Source organism: Oncorhynchus tshawytscha, linkage group LG09, assembly GCF_018296145.1.
Source record: "Oncorhynchus tshawytscha isolate Ot180627B linkage group LG09, Otsh_v2.0, whole genome shotgun sequence".
Taxonomy (NCBI): domain Eukaryota; kingdom Metazoa; phylum Chordata; class Actinopteri; order Salmoniformes; family Salmonidae; genus Oncorhynchus; species Oncorhynchus tshawytscha.
The window spans coordinates 42,034,137-42,056,509 of NC_056437.1; the positions used below are offsets into that span (position 1 = coordinate 42,034,137).

The 22,373-nt window shown below is 42.4% G+C and overlaps 1 protein-coding gene across 1 annotated transcript in view; it reads right to left on the reverse strand.

Annotated features, from left to right (window-relative positions):
• LOC112257986 (protein turtle homolog B-like) overlaps nt 1-22,373 on the reverse strand; it is a 177,934-nt gene that overhangs the window by 13,962 nt on the left and 141,599 nt on the right. The window contains exons 13-17 of the mRNA XM_024432005.2: nt 15,135-15,310; nt 14,546-14,772; nt 6,824-6,908; nt 3,254-3,418; nt 3,054-3,099 (exon numbers count right to left, since the gene is read on the reverse strand). Coding sequence (XP_024287773.1) covers nt 3,054-3,099; nt 3,254-3,418; nt 6,824-6,908; nt 14,546-14,772; nt 15,135-15,310 — 699 coding nt within the window. The remainder of the gene's footprint in view (nt 1-3,053; nt 3,100-3,253; nt 3,419-6,823; nt 6,909-14,545; nt 14,773-15,134; nt 15,311-22,373) is intronic.

Here is a 22,373-nt window from a genome sequence, read left to right on the forward strand (position 1 = left end):
TATGTTCAACTCTTACATGGTTCAACAGTGACAAAAGAGATTTGGAGGATAACGTTCATGTGCATATCCATAGTCAGTCAATGCAAACTCCTTCACTTTCACTTTATTGACAAGTGGTTGGAAAGTATGCAATGTTGTTGATGATGAGTACTGCATATTGCAAAACTAATAGGATCATCCAATACAAGAGAGTGCTGCTGCTTGACACGGTGTGTAAATCATCAAAAGCCATATCCAAAAGTCATCAAAGGTTGCAGTTATTAGAACTGGGAGAAGAAAACAGACAAAAAAAGAGGGGTTATAATTAAATAATAATTCATTCAAGAACAAGAGATTTAAAAAATAAATAAAAATGAATTAGACTCAGTCAGCAGTTTGGTCCGTTGTTCTTTTGAAGTGTGGGGAAAAGTTGAAAAATCTCTCCATGATAACATTGATAAGTAAACCGTTTTAGTGTACCATGGTAAACTGCTGAGCAGAGTAAAGTGCCTGCCACAGAAGCATGGGTAGTAAAGCCAGGTGGAAAGAAGCATGAGGGAAGCCCCTGGGTCCAAATGAAAATAGCCAGCTAGGAAACATCATTCACAGCATGCATGTTTTTTTTTACCATGGTAAACTTCAATTGGAGTTGTTTACAGCTCAAGTTTCTGCTAGTGCCAAAAAAAGTATTCTCGACAAAGATTAAAGAACAACATCAGGGTAGAAAAGAGAAATAATGAAAAAAGTATCCTATGGATATTTTTTGTGTACTGAGAAGACAAGTCAACACGCGACGGGTCGAAATCATCCTTGCCGTAGTTGTGCCTTTAATACTGCATCATGGGAAAGGGGGAGAGGAGGAGGGGTTAGCTCCATGTGTAAGCGCAACATTCACCACACGGTAAATGTGCACCTGTACACATGATGCGGCGCATTTTGCCACCGATGCTGCTCATCAGGCAAAAAAATATCAAGACCCTCGCCCCGGGGGCTTATTGTCATAGAAACTCACATGTACCAGCCGTACTTTGCCAGTGAGCCACTTTTCAACCGCAGCCTTTCAGCCACAGCCTCCGCTAACCTATAGTCATCGACAAAGTGAGCATAGAGGAGATAGGGGACAGAACAGAACATAGTCCTGGCTGAATACTTACGTTACGGTGTGAAGTTTCCTGTTGGTACAGATCTAGCATCAACTTCCCCTTCCCCAATCCTAATCTTAACCATTGTTGGGGTAAATGCTAAACTGACCCAAGATCAGTGTCTACGGGCAATTTAATCCTACACCAATTCTAACACAGGGAGAGAGCGAGAGAGGGATTTAACCCCTTTCAGTATCTGGAGCTGGTCTCTGATCATAGCTTTCACAGGAGGTCATATTTTATCCATGGACTTCAGATATGGATTTGCTATACCATGTTAGCTCTTGTGTCCTCCCTAGTGGTCTGATTTATCATTGTACATCATCTAGGGTGGATTATACAAAATAGCCTAAAACTGGTTTGATGTTCCTAAAACGTACCCTATTGCCCTTTTCACACGACTACTGAGCCGAGCCATGCCAACCCGAGCCATGTCAACCCGAGCCATGCTCTACTGGGCTTGCCTGGTTACACATCCACCATAGTTGCTGAAACTGTGCTGGATGGGACAATGTGAAAGAAAAACATCCAAGCCAGGACAGTACCGTCCGGCTTGGCACTTTAGTGAGAAAGGGGTCAAAAGGAGCCCCTAGACGAGGGCTAAAGACAGACAAACGAATCAAGTGGAAGCTTTTGGAAAAATAACAGGCTATGGTGACAAATCGGATACCTACCTTTGTTTATGTTTTTACCTCTCAAATGACACTCAAAACAACATAACTTTACAGACAAAAAATATTATCTTCCCCTAAAATGTGGTTGTCCATCGTGTTGCAATGTTTGTACCGTCACACCAGGAGATCAACAAAACATGCTCTGTAAAAACAGTGAGTGGAGCAAAACAGATATAGATTGGAGCAAAGCAGATATAGATTGGAGCAAAACAGATTGGAATGGAGCTCTATGGTGTATTCTTGTTCAGTCCTCAAAGCCCAGAGAAGGAATGAGTGTAAGAAAGAGAATTTATTTAATTAAGATGCTATTTTAATGAGGCCACATGAGCCAAATAAGACCCTGAGAGAACTGAGCAAGAAACATTTCTCCAATCCAATATTCTGTCAGATATCTGAAGCGCCACCCTCAAATAATGATCAAATGTTCTGCATTTCATGTGAGGGATTTTTTTATTGATGTCTCCATGTAGGGTTGTTTTGTTTTGCTACTAAAAGACTTGGCCTATGTCTCAAATGGCATCACATTCCCTTTATAGTGCACTACTTTTGACCAGAGCCCCCATATGACTCTGGTTAAAAGTAATGCACTATATCGGGAATAGGGTGTCATTTCGGTCGCACACAAAGACTTGGTAGTCAATGTTTGTGAACATGGTCGTGACAACCTTTCTGTGACCCTGGAGTATTGATGTTTCAATCCAACTGTAGTTAGGGAAACAACTGTAATTAGGAAAACAAGGTCAATAACGATGGATTTAAGTTTCTGGGCCGTGACATACGCACGCATGTGTACAAGCTCAGCTCAGCTCTACTAGTTACTAGTCTATTAAAATTACATTATAGAAAACAGGTAGACAAATGTTTTCTCCAGGGTCTGCCACATTTATTTTTAATTTGGTCAATTTTGTTAGAATATCAGTTTTATTTTTCAATATATAGAAATTTTACCGTACACGATAACTATCTCAGATTAGAATTGAGAATGTGTTGGTTCAAAATTAGACCGTTAAAGACCAAGTATTGGTTTTGCTGAGATGAACTATGGGTAATAGCTAGTTAAACAGTGACAGCCCCCTGTCCATCAATATTTGGCCAATCGTTGGCCAGTAATTGGTGGTCCTTCCAATAGGCTTTCTCTATTTGATGGGTGTGTGTAAGAAGCTTTCCATTGTGATGCAGTGCACCCTAGCCTTGATTTGCATCATTTGCAGCGAAGGAGGGGGAAAAAATGAAAGCATTGTTGGCTTGGGTTACTTACGGAGTTTCCATGCTTTTTCTGCAGTGTGTTATCGAGAGAGGGGGGTCTGAAAAAGAGGTGGGGGACACAGAATAAGACATCATTAATGTATCAATGCCATCAATGTTAGTTCAATGAGATGTCGATAGAGAGCTATCAAATCATGTCTATGTGTGTCTGTCTGTGAATCCTTGTGTGTGTCTATACTGTATGTGTCTCACCTCTCCTCCTCTTGAGCTTGCGTCGGCGCTGTTTGTTGACGAAGCAAGCTGCCAGTGTGCTGAAGAGAACGGCGGCTGCCAGAAAACAGACAGTGGCCACGATGCCAGCCACCACCGGCCGCGTCAGTCCCCCCTCATCTACCATCTCCGGGGGCGGGAAGAAGTCTGAGGCAGAGGAGGGGGGCGAGTGAGAGAGTTATGGGGGGGGACGACGACAGAGGTGTTTCACTCAAAACAATACTGTGACTGACATCAACACACAATAATAGCTATATAGGTATATTGAAAACAAATACTTCCAGGCTAGCCTTTAAACCTGCATTTATTGTGAGCAAAAAACATTACATTATGTGTAAATTACTCAAGTAACTCTACATAGCCTTTGAACTAGGCTTGTAGCTGATTACAAAAGGGAGGGCCTGACATCTACAGGGCAGGTCGAATCTGGCAGGCTACTGCCAGTCATCACACTAACTGTGTGTGTTTTGTGTTTGCGCATGTGTGTGTCCCTGGCAGGCCCCTGCCAATCACCACAGCAACTGGCTGTCCAATTCACCTGATTCTGCGACTCATCATTTATGGCCTTATAGCGATCGATACACCCAAACACACTTAATGGAAATGGATTTGGAAACTCTGCTGGATTGATGCAGCTCCCCATAGGACCTGACTGAGTCAAGGGAATGCATTCCAAAACTCATGAGTCAATTCCTTTCCTCATCTCCTTTCCTTATCTACTTTCCTTTCGTGAACACAGACTCGAGAGGACTCGATAGAGGATATGTTCCCACCCTCCTCATTTTATCATGGGGAGAATTGTAGTTTTTTTTTACTATATCACTGTATTTGAAATAACATCCTTCAGCATGACTTGGAACCAATATACACAGGCAGTTAGGAAAGCAAAGGCTAGCTTTTTCAAACAGAAATTTGCATCCTGCAACTCCAAAAAGTTCTGGGACACTAAAGTCCATGGAGAATAAGAGCACCTCCCCCCAGCTGCCCACTGCACTGAGGCTAGGAAACACTGTCACCACCGATAAATCCGTGATAATTGAGAATTGAGCATTTTTCTACGGCTGGCCATGCTTTCCACCTGGCTATATCTACCCCGGTCAACAGCCCTGCACCCCCCACAGCAACTTGCCCAAGTCCCCCCCGCTTCTCCTTCACCCAAATCCAGATAGCTGATGTTCTGAAAGAGCTATAAAATCTGGAAAAATCTATAAAATCCCCTACAAATCAGCCAGGCTAGACAATCTGGACCCTCTCTTTCTAAATGTATCTGCCAAAATTGTTGCAGCCCCTATTACTAGCCTGTTCAACCTCTCTTTCGTATCGTCTGAGATCCCCAAAGATTGGAAAGTTGCCACGGTCATCCCCCTCTTCAAAGGGGGAGACACTCTAGACCCAACTGCAACATACCTATATCTATCCTACCCTGCCTTTCTAAGGTCTTTGAAAGCCAAGTTAGCAAACAGATCACCGACCATTTCGAATAACACCGTACCTTCTCCGCTATGCAATCTGGTTTCCGAGCTGGTCATGGGTGCACCTCAGCCACCTCAGCCAGACAAGGTCCTAAACGATATCATAACTGCCATCGATAAGAGACAATACTGTGCAGCTGTATTCATCGACCTGGACAAGGCTTTCGACTCTGTCAATCACCACATTCTTATCGACAGACTCAACAGCCTTGATTTCTCAAATGACTGCCTCGTCTGGTTCACCAACTACTTCTCAGACAGAGTTCAGTGTGTCAAATCGGAGGGCCTGTTGTCCGGACCTCTGGCAGTCTCTATGGGGGTGCCACAGGGTTCAATCCTCGGGCCGACTCTTTTCTATGTGTACATCAATGATGTCGCTCTTGCTGCTGGTGATTCTCCTGATCCACCTCTATGCAGACTACACCATTCTGTATACTTCTGGCCCTTCTTTGGACACTGTCTTAACTAACCTCCAGACGAGTTTCAATGCCACACAACTCTCCTTCCGTGGCCTCCAACTGCTCTTAAATGCAAGTAAAACTAAATGCATGTTCTTTAACCGATCGCTGCCCGCACCTGCCCACCCGCCCATTATCACTACTCTGGACGGTTCTGACTTAGAATGTGTGGACAACTACAAATACCTAGGTGTCTGGTTAGACTGTAAACTCTCCTTCCAGACTCACATTAAGCATCTCCAATCCAAAATTCAATCTAGAATCGGCTTCCTATTTCGCAACAAAGCATCCTTCATTCATGCTGCCAAACATACCTTCGTAAAACTTACTATCCTACCGATCCTTGACTTCGGCGATGTAATTTACAAAATTGCATCTAACACTCTACTTGGCAAATTGGATGCAGTCTATCACAGTGCCATCTGTTTTGTCAGCACTGCGACCTGTATGTTTTCGTTGGCTGGCCCTCGCTTCATATTCGTTGTCAAACCCACTGGCACCAGGTCATCTATAAGTCTCTGCTAGGTAAAGCCCCGCCTTATCTCAGCTCACTTTTCACCATAGCAGCACCCACCTGTAGCACGCGCTCCAGTAGGTATATTTCACTGGTCACCCCCAAAGCCAATTCCTCTTTCGGCTGCCTTTCCTTCCAGTTCTCTGCTGCCAATGACTGGAACGAACTGCAAAAATCACTGAAGCTGGAGACTCATATCTCCCTCTCTAACTTTAAGCACCAGCTGTCAGAGCAGCTCACAGATCGCTGCCCCTGTACATAGCCCATCTGTAAATAGGCCATCCAACTTCCTCATCACCATCTCTACTTGCACACTCATCTTCTGCACATCTATCACTCCAGTGTTTAATTGCTATATTGTAATTATTTTTCGCCACTATGGCCAATATATTGCCTTTACCTCCCTTATCCTACCTCATTTGCACACACTGTATATAGACTTTTTCTATTGTATTATTGACTGTACGTTTGTTAATTCCATGTGTAACTCTGTGTTGTTTGTATCGCACTGCTTTGCTTTATCTTGGCCAGGTCGCAGTTGTAAATGAGAACTTGTTCTCAACCAGCCTACCTGGTTAAATAAAGGTGATTTTTAAATATTTTTTAAATGACTTTCCAAATATTGTTTAAAACAATCTGATGCTGTAGTGCAACTACTTCATCAGGAGGGGGCGGTAAAGTACTTCCAATATTAGGACGTAAGCTCTCGTGAATCTTTTGCTGCTCTTGTGATTTTTTTGCTGCTCTGGTGATGCCTTCACAGTTGCTTACAGTCCCAATCTCTGGTCCCAGATGTGTTTGTGCTGTGTTGACACATAAGGGTTGGCAAGACAGTATAAACAGTTCTGGGACCAGACTAGAAGTGTGCCTGCATTGGGCAATACTCTTTTATATTTAAGTATTTACTTATTTTTTAAACATGGACCCTTAAAATGATTTCCGATTTGCTCTGTTTTGTTTTAAAGCTTTACAAGTCTGCCATATCAACATTTTAGTCTGCAACTTGCCCCATCCCATGCCTGTGTCTCTCTCATTTTACACATGTGCTGTGTGATAAAGGCGTGTCCATAGACTTGTATGTGTATGCAGAGGTGTGTTGTTCACTCACCTGTACTGGATACTCCAACTGTGTTACTGGGCTCGCTGACCAGCTCCTCCATGACCGCCATGACCCGGAACTCATACCATGCCTCCTAAGACAGAGAGTCACACACACGCATCAGTGGTCATGGGCAGCATTGCTGTGTGGAAACGAAGGTGCTATTTGTATCCATAAGTGTCACCTGTCATTAACACCTGTCATTATGGGGTATTGTGTGTAGATTGAATACATTTTAGAATAAGGCTGTAACCCAACAAAAGTGGAGGCTTCTGAATACTTTCCAAAAGCACTAAATTACAGAGTAAAAAGGAAGCCTGTACAGAATAAAAATATTCCAAAACATGCATCCTGTTTGCAATAAGGTACTAAAGTAATACTGCAAAATAATGTGGCAAAGAAATTCAATTTTTGTCCTGAATTCAAAGTGTTATGTTCTGGGAAGATTCAACATAAGACATCACTGAGTACCACTTCATATTTTCAAGCATGGTTGTGGCTGCATCATGGTATGAGTACGCTTGACATCGGCAAGAACTAAGGAGTTTTTTTTAAATGAAAGAAACAGAACAGAGATTAGCACAATATCCTAGAGGTTCAGTCTGCTTTCCACCAGACACTGGAAGATAAATTCACCTTTCAGCAGGACAATTACCTAAAACGCAAGGCCAAATATACACAGTTATTACCAAAAGGACATTGAATGTTCCAGAGTGGCCTAGTCACACTTTTGATTTAAAATTGGTTGAAAATCTATGGCAAGACTTGAAAACGACTGTCTAGCAAAGATCAACAACCAACTTGACAGAGCTTGAAGAATTCTTTAAAGAATGATGGGCAAATATTGTACAATCCAGGTGTGCAAAGTACTGAGAGACTTACCAAGAAAGACTCACAGCTGTAATCACTGCCAAATATTATTCTAACATTCAAACTCAGGGGTTTATCTAATCAAGATATGTGTTTTATTTTCCATAAAAAAATTCAACTCGTTTGATTTCTTCTTCCACTTTGACAATCAAGTATTTGGTGTAGATCGTTGACAAAAAAATTGGTTTGGCGAGGCGAACAGAACGAGTGTACTCGCATACTCCCTTGAAAGACCTTTGCTTGAAAATTTTGAAAATGCATCAATAGTACTGTTTGTCCATCTTGAGACACTGTAGCCAGTATACACTTCCTCAAAATAGTCAGAATGAATCTAAGCTAACTCAAGAAGTATGTCATTAATTTATGTTTTTGAAGAGGAGATTTAAGTCACACAATTTTATATCTAACAAAGATGTTTGGTGCAGAATTTCTCAAATATTTTATTTGCATGAAAACAAGTTGTCTATCGTTGAATGACAACAAACACTTAATTGAAAAATCTCTACGACGAAGGGGCGTGGACTTCGGCTCCGAACTTCGGCTTGCCTCGAGAAAAAATGTTTTGTGCACGAACAGCCGAAAAAACCCTTGCCGAAGACCAAAACATCACAACATTTTGTCATAATATACAGTACCAGTCTACTCTACTCATTCAAGAGTTTTTCATTATTTGTACAATTTTCTACATTGTAGAACAATAGTGAGGACATCAAAACTATTAAATAACACATATGGAATCATGTAGTATGGAATCATGTAGCAACCAAAAAAAGTGTTAAACAAATCAAAATACATTTTATATTGTATATTCTTCAAAGTAGCCACCTTGATGACAGCTTTGCACACTCTTGGCATTCTCTCAACCAGCTTTACCCGGAAGGCTTTTCCAACCGTCTTGAAGGAGGTCCCACATATGCGGAGCACTTGTTGGCTGCTTTTCCTTCACTCTGCGGTCCAACTCATCCCAAACCATCTCAATTGGGTTGAGGTTGGGTGATTGTGGAGGCCAGGTCATCTGATGCAGCACTCCATCACCCTTACACAGCCTGGAGGTGTGTTGGGTCACTGTCCTGTTGAAAAACAAATTATAATCCCACTAAGCGCAAACCAGATGCGATGGCGTAGTGCTGTAGAATGCTGTGGTAGCCATGCTGGTTAAGTGTGCCTTGAATTCTAAATAAATCACTGACAGTGTAACCAGCAAAGCACCCCCACTCCATCACACCTCCTCCTCCATGCTTCACGGTGGGAACCACACATGCGGAGATCATTCCTTCACCTACTCTGCGTCTCACAAAGACATGACGGTTTGAACCAAAACGTTCAAATTTGGACTCATCAGACCAATTGACAGAATTCCACTGGTCTAATGTCCATTGCTCGTGTTTCTTGGCCCAAGCAAGTCTCTTCTTCTTATTGGTGTCCTTTCGAAGTGGTTTCTTTGCAGCAATTCGACCATGAAGACTTGATTCCCTTAGTCTCCTCTGAACATTTGATGTTGAGATGTGTATGTTACTTGAGCTCTGTGAAGCATTAATTTGGGCTGCAATCTGAGTATGGTAACTCTAATGAACATATCCTCTGCAGCAGAGGTAACTCTGGGTCTTCCTTTCCTGTGGATGGTTTTTGCGACTGTGCTTGAAGAAACTTTCAAAGTTCTTGAAATTTTCCGGATTGACTGACCTTCATGTAATGATGGACTGTTGTTTCTCTTTGCTTATTTGAGATTTTCTTGCCATAATATGAACTTGGTCTTTTACCAAATAGGACTATCTTCTGTATACCACCCCTACCTTGTCACAACACAACTGATTGGCTCAAACGCATTTAAGGAAAGAAATTCCACAAATTAACTTTTAACAAGGCATACCTGTTAATTTAAATGCATTCCAGGTAACTACCTCATGAGGTTGGTTGAGATAATGCCAAGAGTGTGCAACGCTGTCATATATAGCTGGCTATTTGAAGATTCTCAAATATAAAATATATTTTGATGTAACACTTTTGTGGATACTACATGATTCCATACATGTTATTTCATAGTTATGATGTCTTTACTATTATTCTACAATGTAGAAAATAGTAAAAATAAAGAAAAACCCTGGAATGAGTAGGTGTGTCCAAACTTTTGACTGGTACTGTATGCACAAACAGTTCCGGAGGGGAAGCATGCGGACTCCTCAACACAACAAAATGTGGGAAAAGTCAAGGGGTGTGAGTGGGGCTGAAGAGTGACTGGTAGCGGTGATATATAAATGCTTATGGTTATATACTAATGGTAATATATGCATGTAAACAGGAGTTTTTGTGACCAGTATCTGAAAAATAGATAGATACAAATGTCAATGGAAATGAATAATCAATTAACAGCAGCATGGTGGTAGAAATAAATATAATCAATAATCAGGAAAACCACCGTCGTGTCGTCAGCAAACTTGATGATGGAGTTGGAGTCGTGCTCGGCCTTACAGTTGTGAGTGAACAGAGAGTAAAGGTGGGGGCTAAGCACACACCCCTGGGAGCCCCCTAGTTGAGGGTTAGCATGGTGTGCAGGTGTTGTTGACCACTCGTACCACCTGGGGTTGGCCTATCAGGAAGTTCAGGATCCAGTTGCAGAGCGGGGTGTTCAGTCTAATGGTCCTGAGATTGGTGACGAGCTTGAAGGACACTACGGTGTTGAACGCTGAGCTGTAGTCGATAAATAGCATCCTCACATATATATGACTCTTTTCTAGGTGGGAGAGGGCAGTATTGAGTGCATCATCTGTGGATCAAATTGGAGTGGGTTGTCTGGGAGGATGGAGTTGATGTGTGCCATGACTAGGGTTGCAAAATCAGGGAACTTTCAAAAGAAAACCCTGGTTTTCCCTAAATCCCAGTTGGAAGATTCCCGGAATCAGTACGGAATAAGCAGGAAATACAGAATCCTCCAAACAGGATTTCAGGAAAACCAGGGAATTTATTGAAAGTTCACATAATTCTGCAATCCTAGCCATGACCAGCCTTTCAAAGCACTTCATTATTACAGATGCAAGTGCTAGGATGGCAGAATGCCTTAGAGTTTTTGGGAATAGGAATGATGGTAGTAACTTTGAAATGTGGGGATTGAGACAAGGAGAGGCTCAAAATGTCTGTGAAGACCCCTGCCAGCTGGTCTGCACAAGCCCTGAGGACACGCCCCGGAATAATGTCTGGCCCTGCGGCTTTACAAGTATTTACCCTTACTCACATCAGCCTCGGAAAAAGAGATCACCCAGAGAGATCATCCGAATCAGCGGGGGCCCTCAAGCAGGGCTCTGTGTTGTTTTCGTCAAAGTGTGCATAAAAACAAATGTGCATGGAGTTCGACTGGTAGAGAGATATCATTGGGCAGATCATGGCTAGGGACTCCTTGTAGTTCTTATTGTACTTGTAGTCCTTATAGTACTTATTGTACTGTAGCCTCTGCTACAGTACCGGCTCTGAGTTGGGTGTCAGAGCCGGTGTAATAGGATTCCACCTTGTTTCCGATATTGTCCTTTTACCTGTTTGATGGCTCTACAGTGGTCATAGCGGGACTTATTTTACGCGTTCGTGTCCTCAGCCGTAGCCTCTTGGTTGGCTGTGATAGCCATGTGAGCAATAGCTCTGTCCTTCTTAAGCTTAGTGTACACGTCATGTTAATCCGGGTCTTTTGATTGGGGAAGCAGCAAACCTTCATTGTGGGGACAATGTCAGTGATGCATCTAAATATATTCTGATAAATTATTTTATTATTTATTATTTTTAATTACGACAAAAATTTCATGAAAACGATAGAATGACAAACTAAATAAACATGTACTCTATAGCAGCCTATAGGTAGATAAAATGTGGTTTCCTCCCTGTCTTCGCGTTAGTAAACTCGCTTCAATCATGCAGTAATGTTACAGTGTACAGTCAGTAAGCAGTTTAGCACTTACACAGGCAGGGTTCGGTGGAAATAAATGAGTAAAACCAAAAGCATACCTTGTATTGGAAGAGTTCCAGTGTTGTGTTGGATAGTCATAGCCTAGCATCCCTCTGTTTGAGCAGGGTGTTTTGAGTAGGCTAAACTAGCTGCATTTTCTAGCTAAGTCAGTGAAACTGAAAAAAATGACAACCTTTCTCTTTCTCACTCTCTTGCTTTTCCTTCATTTCAGAAGAAATGTATTTGTTCAAAACTGTTCAACTATTGTATTATTACTACAAATAGAAGATGATCACTTCTTACAATTGTAAATGTTTAGTAAAGTTAGATCAGAGCGGAATCAAAGTCTGTCTTGCAAGATCACATAATGATTAGTTAGTATTTTACATAACGGAACTGAAAAGAATAGCATATACTAGTAGGACAATAAATACACCTCAGTCATTTCTTATCTGAAGCTGAATAGTAAAAAACCTCATGTGGCTAAAACTCAGCGCGCGCCACCAGGCAGGATACATGTTTTGATTGAAACAAAATAAGCCTACAAGGCTATTCTTTATTTTTTAACACCATCTGCTTTAATTCTCATTCAAGAAGATCTAAATGCATATCCTCATGAAACTGATTGAGATCAAATGATTGGCTTGCAAATACAGTTTGACCTTTCACAGGTAAAACGTAAAGAATTATCATTCACGGTTGACAGTGATGACGGCCTATTTAAGAGATTAAGTATGCCTAACTTGGTGTTTGAGGATATTCAAAATATAGCATTTTCTTGAGACAATATGTGTGGGCATTAGGCAGACGTGGCAATTGGATGACGCATTTCATGCATAGGCCTATTGTACAATGATATTCAATACGCTAGATCTGTCAGTAGCCTACAAACTTTGAGAAATGATGGTGCTCCATTGCATTTAAAAAAACTGCACTACATCACTGTGTGTCTTGGTGATGCAGAAATTAAAATCACTGGCAACAAGAAAAGCAGCCTCCTGCTGCATGGTTTCCTGCTTTTTTATAGCCTCGTACAGTTTGTCAAGTGCCAGCTTGTTGTTGTCCTGAGGTGGAATATATACAGCACTCACAATAACAGCTGAAAACTCTCTCTGGCAGTAGAAGGGTCTGCATTTGACCATCAGGTAATCCAAGATGGGTAAACAATTAGGTAGAGACTTCCGAGTCTGCACACCGTTTGCTGTTGATGAAGAGACAAACTCCTCCCCCTCTGGAGTTCCCTGAATCCGATGTCCTGTCCGCTCGGTAAATAGAGAATCTGTTGAGTTGGATAGCCATGAGGGTATCTTGTCCGAAGGGCAAAATTTCAGAAAACAGAGAATATTGCAGTAATGATAGTCCCGTTGATAGTTAGTAACTGACGATCTGATGTTCAAATGTTATTGTTGATCATAGGAAATGATAGCGGATACATTTCATGCAATAAAATATAGATACATGCTTTTGTGTGTGAACATCTGTTTAAAGTTGTATACTGTCATTCATGTAAGACTTCTTACAGTCAATAAAAACTATTGTTCACAAAAAAGAAACCAAAGTTTGTTTGTTTTAGGACGAAAACCACAAGGAAATGGACCTGTCAAAGTGGACATGAAAACGTGTCACATCTAACAGTATGTTACTGAAGAAGAGGGAGACAGAGCCCCAAATACATGGTCCCTTGTGGTCCAATTACCTCAATAGCTGGAGTAAAAAGCCAGCTTCAGAATTGTGCTACATTGTGCTGCTAAATGTGAATTGTACTGCTAAATGTGAAACATGATAGAGAAGTGTGAGTGGGTGTTGGGAGTCAAGCTAGAATAATGTACCTGCATAGAATGTGTCTACATCCCAAATGGCACCCTATTATATTTATAGTGCTGATATGGTATAAAGTATACTACTTTGGACCTGGACAAAAGTAGTGCACTATAAAGGAAATAGGGTGCAATTTGGGATGTATCCTGTTACTGATGGTTAGAATGAGAGTAAACACTTCACGCCAGGAGCGCAATCCGACATACAACAAAAGAATATGGATTTTTTTTCAATGTTGGTGGGAAAATAAATGTCTATACTTTAACATATAACTCTCCCCAGATGGTGTGCTTACATAAGACTCAGGATATGTCCCAAATGGTACCCTATTCCCTATATAGTGCATAACTTTTGATCAGTGCCTTATGGGCCACTGGTCAAAAGTAGTGGACCACAAATAGGAAATAGGGTACCATTGGAGATGCATCCTAAAACTTTTATGACTTCATTGAGATATCAGACAGACTCGGGTCTGACAAGGAAGATACAATTATTGTTGTAATATACTGTTAAATAGTGGTTTTCTTTGAAGAACATACTTCTTTCTACAACTGACTCCCATCCCCAATCATCATAGTCATAACCATAGTCTTGGATCAAGGTGTGTTAATGAGCTTGGCTGGAACCAAAGCGTGCGCCCACACCAGCCTTGCGGATAACTGGCCATCTGCCATTCTGCATAAAACAATGTATATACAGTAAGCTAGATGAATGAGGTCTCTGGCTAGCAGCTCGGTCTCCGTATGAAGCAGTGTATATACATTAGGCTAGTTACCTGAATGAGGTCTCTGGCTAACAGCTTGGTCTCCGTATGAAGCAGTGTATATACATTAGGCTAGTTACCTGAATGAGGTCTCTGGCTAACAGCTCGGTCTCCGTATGAAGCAGTGTATATACATTAGGCTAGTTACCTGAATGAGGTCTCTGGCTAACAGCTCGGTCTCCGTATGAAGCAGTGTATATACATTAGGCTAGTTACCTGAATGAGGTCTCTGGCTAACAGCTTGGTCTCCGTATGAAGCAGTGTATATACATTAGGCTAGTTACCTGAATGAGGTCTCTGGCTAACAGCTCGGTCTCCGTATGAAGCAGTGTATATACATTAGGCTAGTTACCTGAATGAGGTCTCTGGCTAACAGCTCGGTCTCTCCGGCGGTGATGGCGTCATCAAGGATGTCCCACCTCTCCCCCAGACGGAACTCCATGACGTAGCGCTCGATCGGAGCAGTGTGGTTGGCCGGCGGAATCCACATGAGCAGGACACCCTGCTGCGTCCGATTGGCTGTGAGGCACCGCGGTGGGGTAAGCAGCACCAATGGTTCAGGGGTACTTATAGGAAATACTGGACACACACAGAGCGAGAGAGCGAGAGAGAGAGATAGAGATGGAAAAAGATGAGGGGTTAGAGAGCTGTATTTAAATGCAGTAGTAGTGGCCCACAACTGCAATTGTTGGTATTAGTTATTTCGAAAGTCTAGTCAACTTTTAAAACCACAAAACATTACTACTACATCTGCTGCAACCAACACCAGTACCTACATCACTATTAACAACAAAACCACACATCTTTCAATTCATTCTCAATGCATCTTGCAATCACACCACACAGTTGTGTCATGTGCCCGCCAGGTAATGTCCCTTACGCTTGGCTCTCTTCCCCAGTCCAATAGGTCATAAGTCAGAGGTGAATACCGTAATACCCACCCAGTGTGTTCACAGTGACGACCTCGCTGAAGGGGCCCGTGCCCAACTTGTTCTGCGCAAGGACACTGAATTGGTAGGCTGTCTGGGGCTCCAGGCCAGGCACTACCAGCCACGTCTGGCCAGCGGGCACGGGCATAGACAACCAGTCGTGTGGGCCCAGCTGTTCCCTCTTCACCCTGCAAGTAAGAGGAGCACACAAGGAAGGAGAGAGGAGAATGGGCATGGGAGAGGGGGATGAGAAAAATACACATAGAAATGGAAGTGGAGGACCTAGACTTTTAGTCAATGCACCCAGTCTTTTTAGGAACGGACATTTCAGTCCTGTCAGTTCTGTAACAAGATAAATGTCTGGTCAGTTCTGTAACATGATAAATGTCTGGTCAGTTCTGTAACATGATAAATGTCTGGTCAGTTCTGTAACATGATAAATGTCTGGTCAGTTCTGTAACAAGATAAATGTCTGGTCAGTTCTGTAACATGATAAATGTCTGGTCAGTTCTGTAACATGATAAATGTCTGGTCAGTTCTGTAACAAGATAAATGTCTGGTCAGTTCTGTAACATGATAAATGTCTGGTCAGTTCTGTAACAAGATAAATGTCTGGTCAGTTCTGTAACATGATAAATGTCTGGTCAGTTCTGTAACATGATAAATGTCTGGTCAGTTCTGTAACATGATAAATGTCTGGTCAGTTCTGTAACATGATACATGTCTGGTCAGTTCTGTAACATGATAAATGTCTGGTCAGTTCTGTAACATGATAAATGTCTGGTCAGTTCTGTAACATGATAAATGTCTGGTCAGTTCTGTAACATGATAAATGTCTGGTCAGTTCTGTAACATGATACATGTCTGGTCAGTTCTGTAACATGATAAATGTCTGGTCAGTTCTGTAACAAGATAAATGTCTGGTCAGTTCTGTAACATGATAAATGTCTGGTCAGTTCTGTAACATGATAAATGTCTGGTCAGTTCTGTAACATGATAAATGTCTGGTCAGTTCTGTAACAAGATTTCTGCCTCATTATCTCATTAACAGGCTTTATAGTATGTCATTTCATTAACACCACTTGTAACAGGATTTCTGTAATGTCATTTCAGTAACACCATTGCAGTCCAGTCAATTCAGTGACGTCATTATGACCGTGTCATTTCAGTAAGATCATTTCTGTTACAGCGTTTCATTTACAAAATGTAATTTCACAGTACTTCAGTCAAATCATTTTACACAGTCATACAGTTAATGGTGGCAAGCCCATGCTGCGCTCAGCCGTGCAAATTCCCATGGAAGCCAAAGATGGGCCATGCTTTAGGTACAACACAACATTTCTGAAGTCGAATGCAACAAATCTCCCCCAAAAAATATTTTTGGGGAACGAGTTCTATACTCGTGTCTGCATCCAGTCAGTATGCATGGCATCAATCTCCATTCGTATTGTAGAATAGTGTAGGCCTTAATAGATAACAATGGACGAGTCCACTGTGGGACCATGGGTTTATCGCAATGTAAACGGGTCAGAATGATAACACTATGTATATCAACCTAAAGGTGGGCATCATAATCTTCATATAGCATGTCCCTGTGCCATGTGATACACAGGCAAGACTTCCCCTGACAGACATGCATGAATAGCTGCGTGATGGTGTACATGATAGGGACTGGGAAAAATCACAACGTTATTACTGTGTGCTGACTGTCTGTCAACAAGCCTCCCAGTGATTTACAGCACACGCCAAGCGCAGACGTTTTTTCCGCCGTTCCCAATCCCGGCAAATCATTGTGCAGCGCTGACATCTAGTGACTCTCTCGTCTTCGCCATTGTGTGTATGTATGTTAAGTGACATGGCAGCTGTCAGGGTGTGTATATTATAATGCGTTCACTATGAGGGTGTGTATATTATGATGCGTTCACTATGAGGGTGTGTATATTATGATGCGTTCACTATGAGGGTGTGTATATTATGATGCATTCACTATGAGGGTGTGTATATTATGATGCGTTCACTATGACGGTGTGTATATTATGATGCATTCACTATGAGGGTGTGTATATTATGATGCATTCACTATGAGGGTGTGTATATTAGGATGCATTCACTATGAGGGTGTGTATATTATGATGCCTTCACTATGACGGTGTGTATATTATGATGCGTTCACAATGAGGGTGTGTATATTATGATGCGTTCACTATGAGGGTGTGTGTATTATGATGCATTCACTATGAGGGTGTGTATATTATGATGCATTCACTATGAGGGTGTGTGTATTATGATGCATTCACTATGAGGGTGTGTGTATTATGATGCATTCACTACGAGGGGGTGTATATTACTTCACCGTCAATGGGTTTATTGTGCTAGGTTGGCTGTTATGCTTGTCAGTGAATGTATTACCGTATATTCACTTTTGGTGCATATGATCTTCTCAGTTTAAATGTAGCTATATAGCACAATATTTTAATTGTCAGTGTGTATATCACGGTGCATTGGCTGTCAGTGTGTCCATAATGTACTGGCTGTCAGTGTGTCCATAATGTACTGGCTGTCAGTGAGTAAATCATATGTTGGGTGTCATTGCAATAGGAAATGGTGGCTAGCCTATCGGTGCGTTCGTAATGTGGTCACGGGGTGCTGTTTGGTGGAGGTTCCATCTGTCACACCCTGATCTGTTTCACCTGTCCTTGTTATTGTCTCCACGCCCTCCAGGTGTCGCTTGTTTTCCCCAGTGTATTTATCCCTGTGTTTCCTGTCTCTCTGTGCCAGTTCGTCTTGTATGTTCCAAGTCAACCAGCGTTTTTCCACGTACTCCTGCCTTTGTTATTCTCTTTCTTCTAGTCCTCCTGGTTTTGACCCTTGCCTGTTTCTGGACTCTGTACACACCTGCCTGACCATTTTGCCTGCCTTGACCTTGAGCCTGTCTGCCACTCTGTACCTCCTGGACTCTGAACTGGTTTTGACCTTTTGCCTGTTAACGACTATTCTCTTGCCGACTCCTTTTTGGATTATTAAACATCTTAAACTCCACCCATGTGCCTCCTGTGTCTGCATCTGGGTCTCGCCTTGTGTCATGATACCATCTTTGATTGACACATGAAACAAATAAAGACGGTACATCCTACCTGCTGAGGCTAAAAAGCCAATTTATGCTTGCTCCAGGGAATGCGATCGGGAGGCTCCGTACGGACGTTTTGACACAATTGTGGAGCCTCTAAGGCTCGTGGAGGCAAAATTGAGCTCTGCACCGCATCGCTGGGCGCTTCCCAAATGTTGTAACAATGCGGAGGGCTCCATATAGCCATATTGACATGATTTTAAGGCCACTGCAGACAGCGGATTGACCATGCAGAGTATTTTAGTCTGGATTTGGGATTTTTATTTGGGATTTCAAGAAGTGGGGCACCTCTACTTAGGGTACTATGAATATTTCATACATTTGAGTTTTAACCAATTCTGATACATCCTGTAACAATTTCCATAAGTCAACTTAAGGGGCTTTTAATTGAACAGCACTTGAGATCTCAGGTCTCTGGGGAAATAGTTGTTTTTATTTGATATATAGCAGTCTTCCAAGAACAATGACTTGAGTGCTGATAATGACATACTAAAGAGATGAAACCTGTGTGATATTGTGTGTGATATTATTTGTTGACTGAGGCTAACCTTTAGCGCAGCGAGTTAACGCTGTCATCTTAGGTGGGTGAGCGGAACTTAACACTAGTTCGATAACAGGTCAATCACACGTGTGCCAGACCGTGTGTACGTGTCAGTCCACGCAAGTGTGTGGAAATGTGTGTACGGGTGTCTTGTGTGAGCAGATTAACGTGTTTTACGTGTTGATGAGTATGTCAATGCTTATTAAAGCTTTTGAGAGTGTGTGTGTGTGTGTGTGTGTGCTTTGGCTGATGGCTGCGACTATGTGTGCGTGCACGCATGTGTAAACGCATCACGGTGGAGGCCTGACCATCATGTTTGCTAGAGGACCTTGTAATGAGAATTGTTGATCTCCCGGCCGGCAGCAGGGAGCTTTTTGGTCCGTGCTCCCTGCATACTGACACTGTCCTCCAAAAACCAGCCTCCCCCTGCCTAATGCTCAAAGACATATGGCTCTGGGCAAAAGTAGAGCACTTAGGGAATAGGGTGCAGACCCTGGTCAAAAATAGTTCACTATATAGGGAATAGGGTGCCGTAATTTGGGATGCGGCCCAACACCAGCTGCCTGTCGAGTCACCGCGGTAACCGTGACAACACCTGCGCGCTCTGCATCACACAGTGACCTGTCAGTCTCACACGCCATGCTTTTATACTCTGGAGAGTAGCTTACAACCTCTTATAACACCATAGTGACCTGACTTAAGGTGTTAAAGTAGTCCAACTAAAGAGATCTGACATGATGGTTAGAGTCAATGACTGCATCCAAAACATAGGGCTGTCAATGGGGCTTACAACCTGCCATAACCACCTAATGTCCTGACATGGGGTTAGAATTAGTGGTCTGGGCCTATGGGCCTACATACAGAATACATAGGGTTATGAATGGAGCTTATGACCTGTTACAACAGCCTCAACACCTGACAGAGTTAGAATAAGCAATGTTATATGAGGCTGGTGTTCACTGAGTTTGTGGCACATTTGTCGCCAAAATTTTCATGATCCAAGTTTCAGTAGAATATCAGTCCTTCACACCTGAAACATAATCAAACAAATAAAAACAAATAAACAAACAACAGTGACCCAGCAGGCTTTCTATAGAGCTAAGAGCAGCAGGGGCCATAAAATAGAGATATTTGGCAGGAATACTAGAAGTGGAAGGTTGCTACTTGCCAGCGTATTATCAGTGTTAGGGAAAGCAACTAGGTGGAGGTATATGCACTAGGCGAGAGAGAGTGAGAATGAGAGAGAGAGGGTAAAGGGGGACAGTTGGCTGGACAGTGTTGGGGCAGAAGCTCTGTTCACTCTTACTTGGCAAAATAGAAACCCTGGAAACCCCCAGAGCTGCTTTTAGAGATGATCTCTAACCCAACATTACGTTCCTGTAACATGTTTTCTTAAGCACAGTATGATGCATATCCTCTTACAGGACAGGTTGTAGCCTACTCATTGTGTCCCCCCCCCCAAAAAATAGCGCCCTTTTCCCTATGTAGTGCATTGTATTTTATTTTACCTTTATTTAACTAGGCAAGTCAGTTAAGAACAAATTCTTATTTTCAATGACGGCCTAGGAACAGTGGGTTAACTGCCTGTTCAGGGGCAGAACGACAGATTTGTACCTTGTCAGCTCGGGGATTTGAACATGAACCTTTCGGTTACTAGTCCAACGCTCTAACCACCAGGCTACCCTGCCGCCCCACAATATAGCCAATAGGGTGTCATTTGGGACACATCCAGTGAAAGAGCAGAAGTATGTGTGGACTTCTGTGCGTGATCAGCAAACTCGTCAACGACACGTACAGCAGCGTACTGAACTGATTTAGTTGTGTTGTTGATGACGATGGGGGCCAGAGGATGCCACAGAGATCTGTGGCAGTAATTCCAGTGTGTTATAAATAGATCTGATCGCACACCTTGCCTGGTGATAATATAGGAACTAAAAGACAGCACCTCTAAAGGAATCAGTCATCTCAAACTGAAAAGAAAATGTTCAAAAAGTATGATGATTTGATTGATAATACCGCAAAATTGTGTGAAGCACAGGCATATGAATTAACTTAGTAACTAACCACTTCAGTAGTACAGCATTCTATGAATAAAATCTACTTGATATGGTAAGTGCCTTTGGAAGTGGGCGAGAAAGGGTGCTGTGGAGACTCCGAAGCAAACCCAAGTTGTCTAATGACGCTCCTGTTGGTGTGGCATAAGGGGGCATAGGGGGTGGGCACGACGCAGCTTTTAAAGCACATTATATATCATTACTTTTTTTAGAGGCCCGGAGTGCTTAAAGAGCAGACTAATTGTGCTGTGCTCTTCTCGCTAATTGTTCTCCTCGTTCTTAATAAGGTGATTTTGATTCACTTTGTAATAACAACTAGCCCGTTTAGGGATTGTTACAGTCTGATACAGTTCTTCTCGCTCGTTTTTATCTGGGGTTGTTAAGGGGCGAGCCCATTGGCTGTGTGTCTGTTTGGGAGTGGGCTGACGAGCAGTGACAGGTCTGGTCTAGATTGTGAGTGATGTGCTGGTGGTCTATAAGGAGCTCAGTGGATGATGCTTTAGGGTCTGTATTCACAAAGCATCTCAGTGTGTCACACCCTGATCTGTTTCACCTGTCTTTGAGCTCGTCTCCACTCCCCACCAGGTGTCTCCCTCTCTCCTCATTATCCCCTGTGTATTTATACCTGTGTTCTCTATTTGTCTGTTGCCAGTTCGTTTTGTTCATCAAGCCTACCAGCGTTTTTCCCCTTGCTCCTGTCTGTTTCTAGTTTTCCTGGTTTTGACCATTCTGCCTGCCCTGAGCCTGCCTGCCATCCTGTACCTTGTCACACCACACTGGATTATTTAACTTCTGCCTGCCCTGAGACTGAGGCTGCCTGCTGTTCTGTACCTTTTGGACTCTGATCTGGATTACTGACCTCTGCCTGCCCTTGACCTGTCGTTTTGCCTGCCCCCTTTTCTAGTAATACACTTTTGTTACTGCGACACTGTCTGCATCTGGGTCTTCCCAAAAATGTGTGCTGATCTAGGATCAGATCCGCCTCTCTCCATGTAGGCTTATTTATTAGAATCTAAAAGGCAAAACTGATCCTGCACTCTTACATTGCGCTTTATGAATACAAGTGAGATCATGTACACTTTTGTATTGATGTTAGGAATTGTGCATGTCTTGGTAGATGTTATAAGCACGATGAAGAAGACTAAGTGAGGAGTCAATGGGCAGAAAGGGTTGGTAATAAGTAAAACTATTGTTAAAATGGTTTCCCAGGCCTTTTTGCCTCGTTATGAACAAAGGTGTGTTGCTACAGGGCATTTTCCTGATAGCCAAAAGAAAATATTGGTAACTTGGTGTCTTAAATATTTTGAATGAGGCCTTTTTGTTCTTCTCAATCCAACCATATTAGAGTTATATGAGTATGCGCATTGAATGTATTTTTTGCAGCTGACTGAATCCTCCAAGAATTTGGGATGACTATCCCCCTCTCTCCTACCATCGTTTTATTCCCCACCCCTCCCCATCCCTCTGGGTAACAGTTGACCTTTTTAAAGGCACAGGTCTAATAATGTTTACATACTGTTTTATCCACT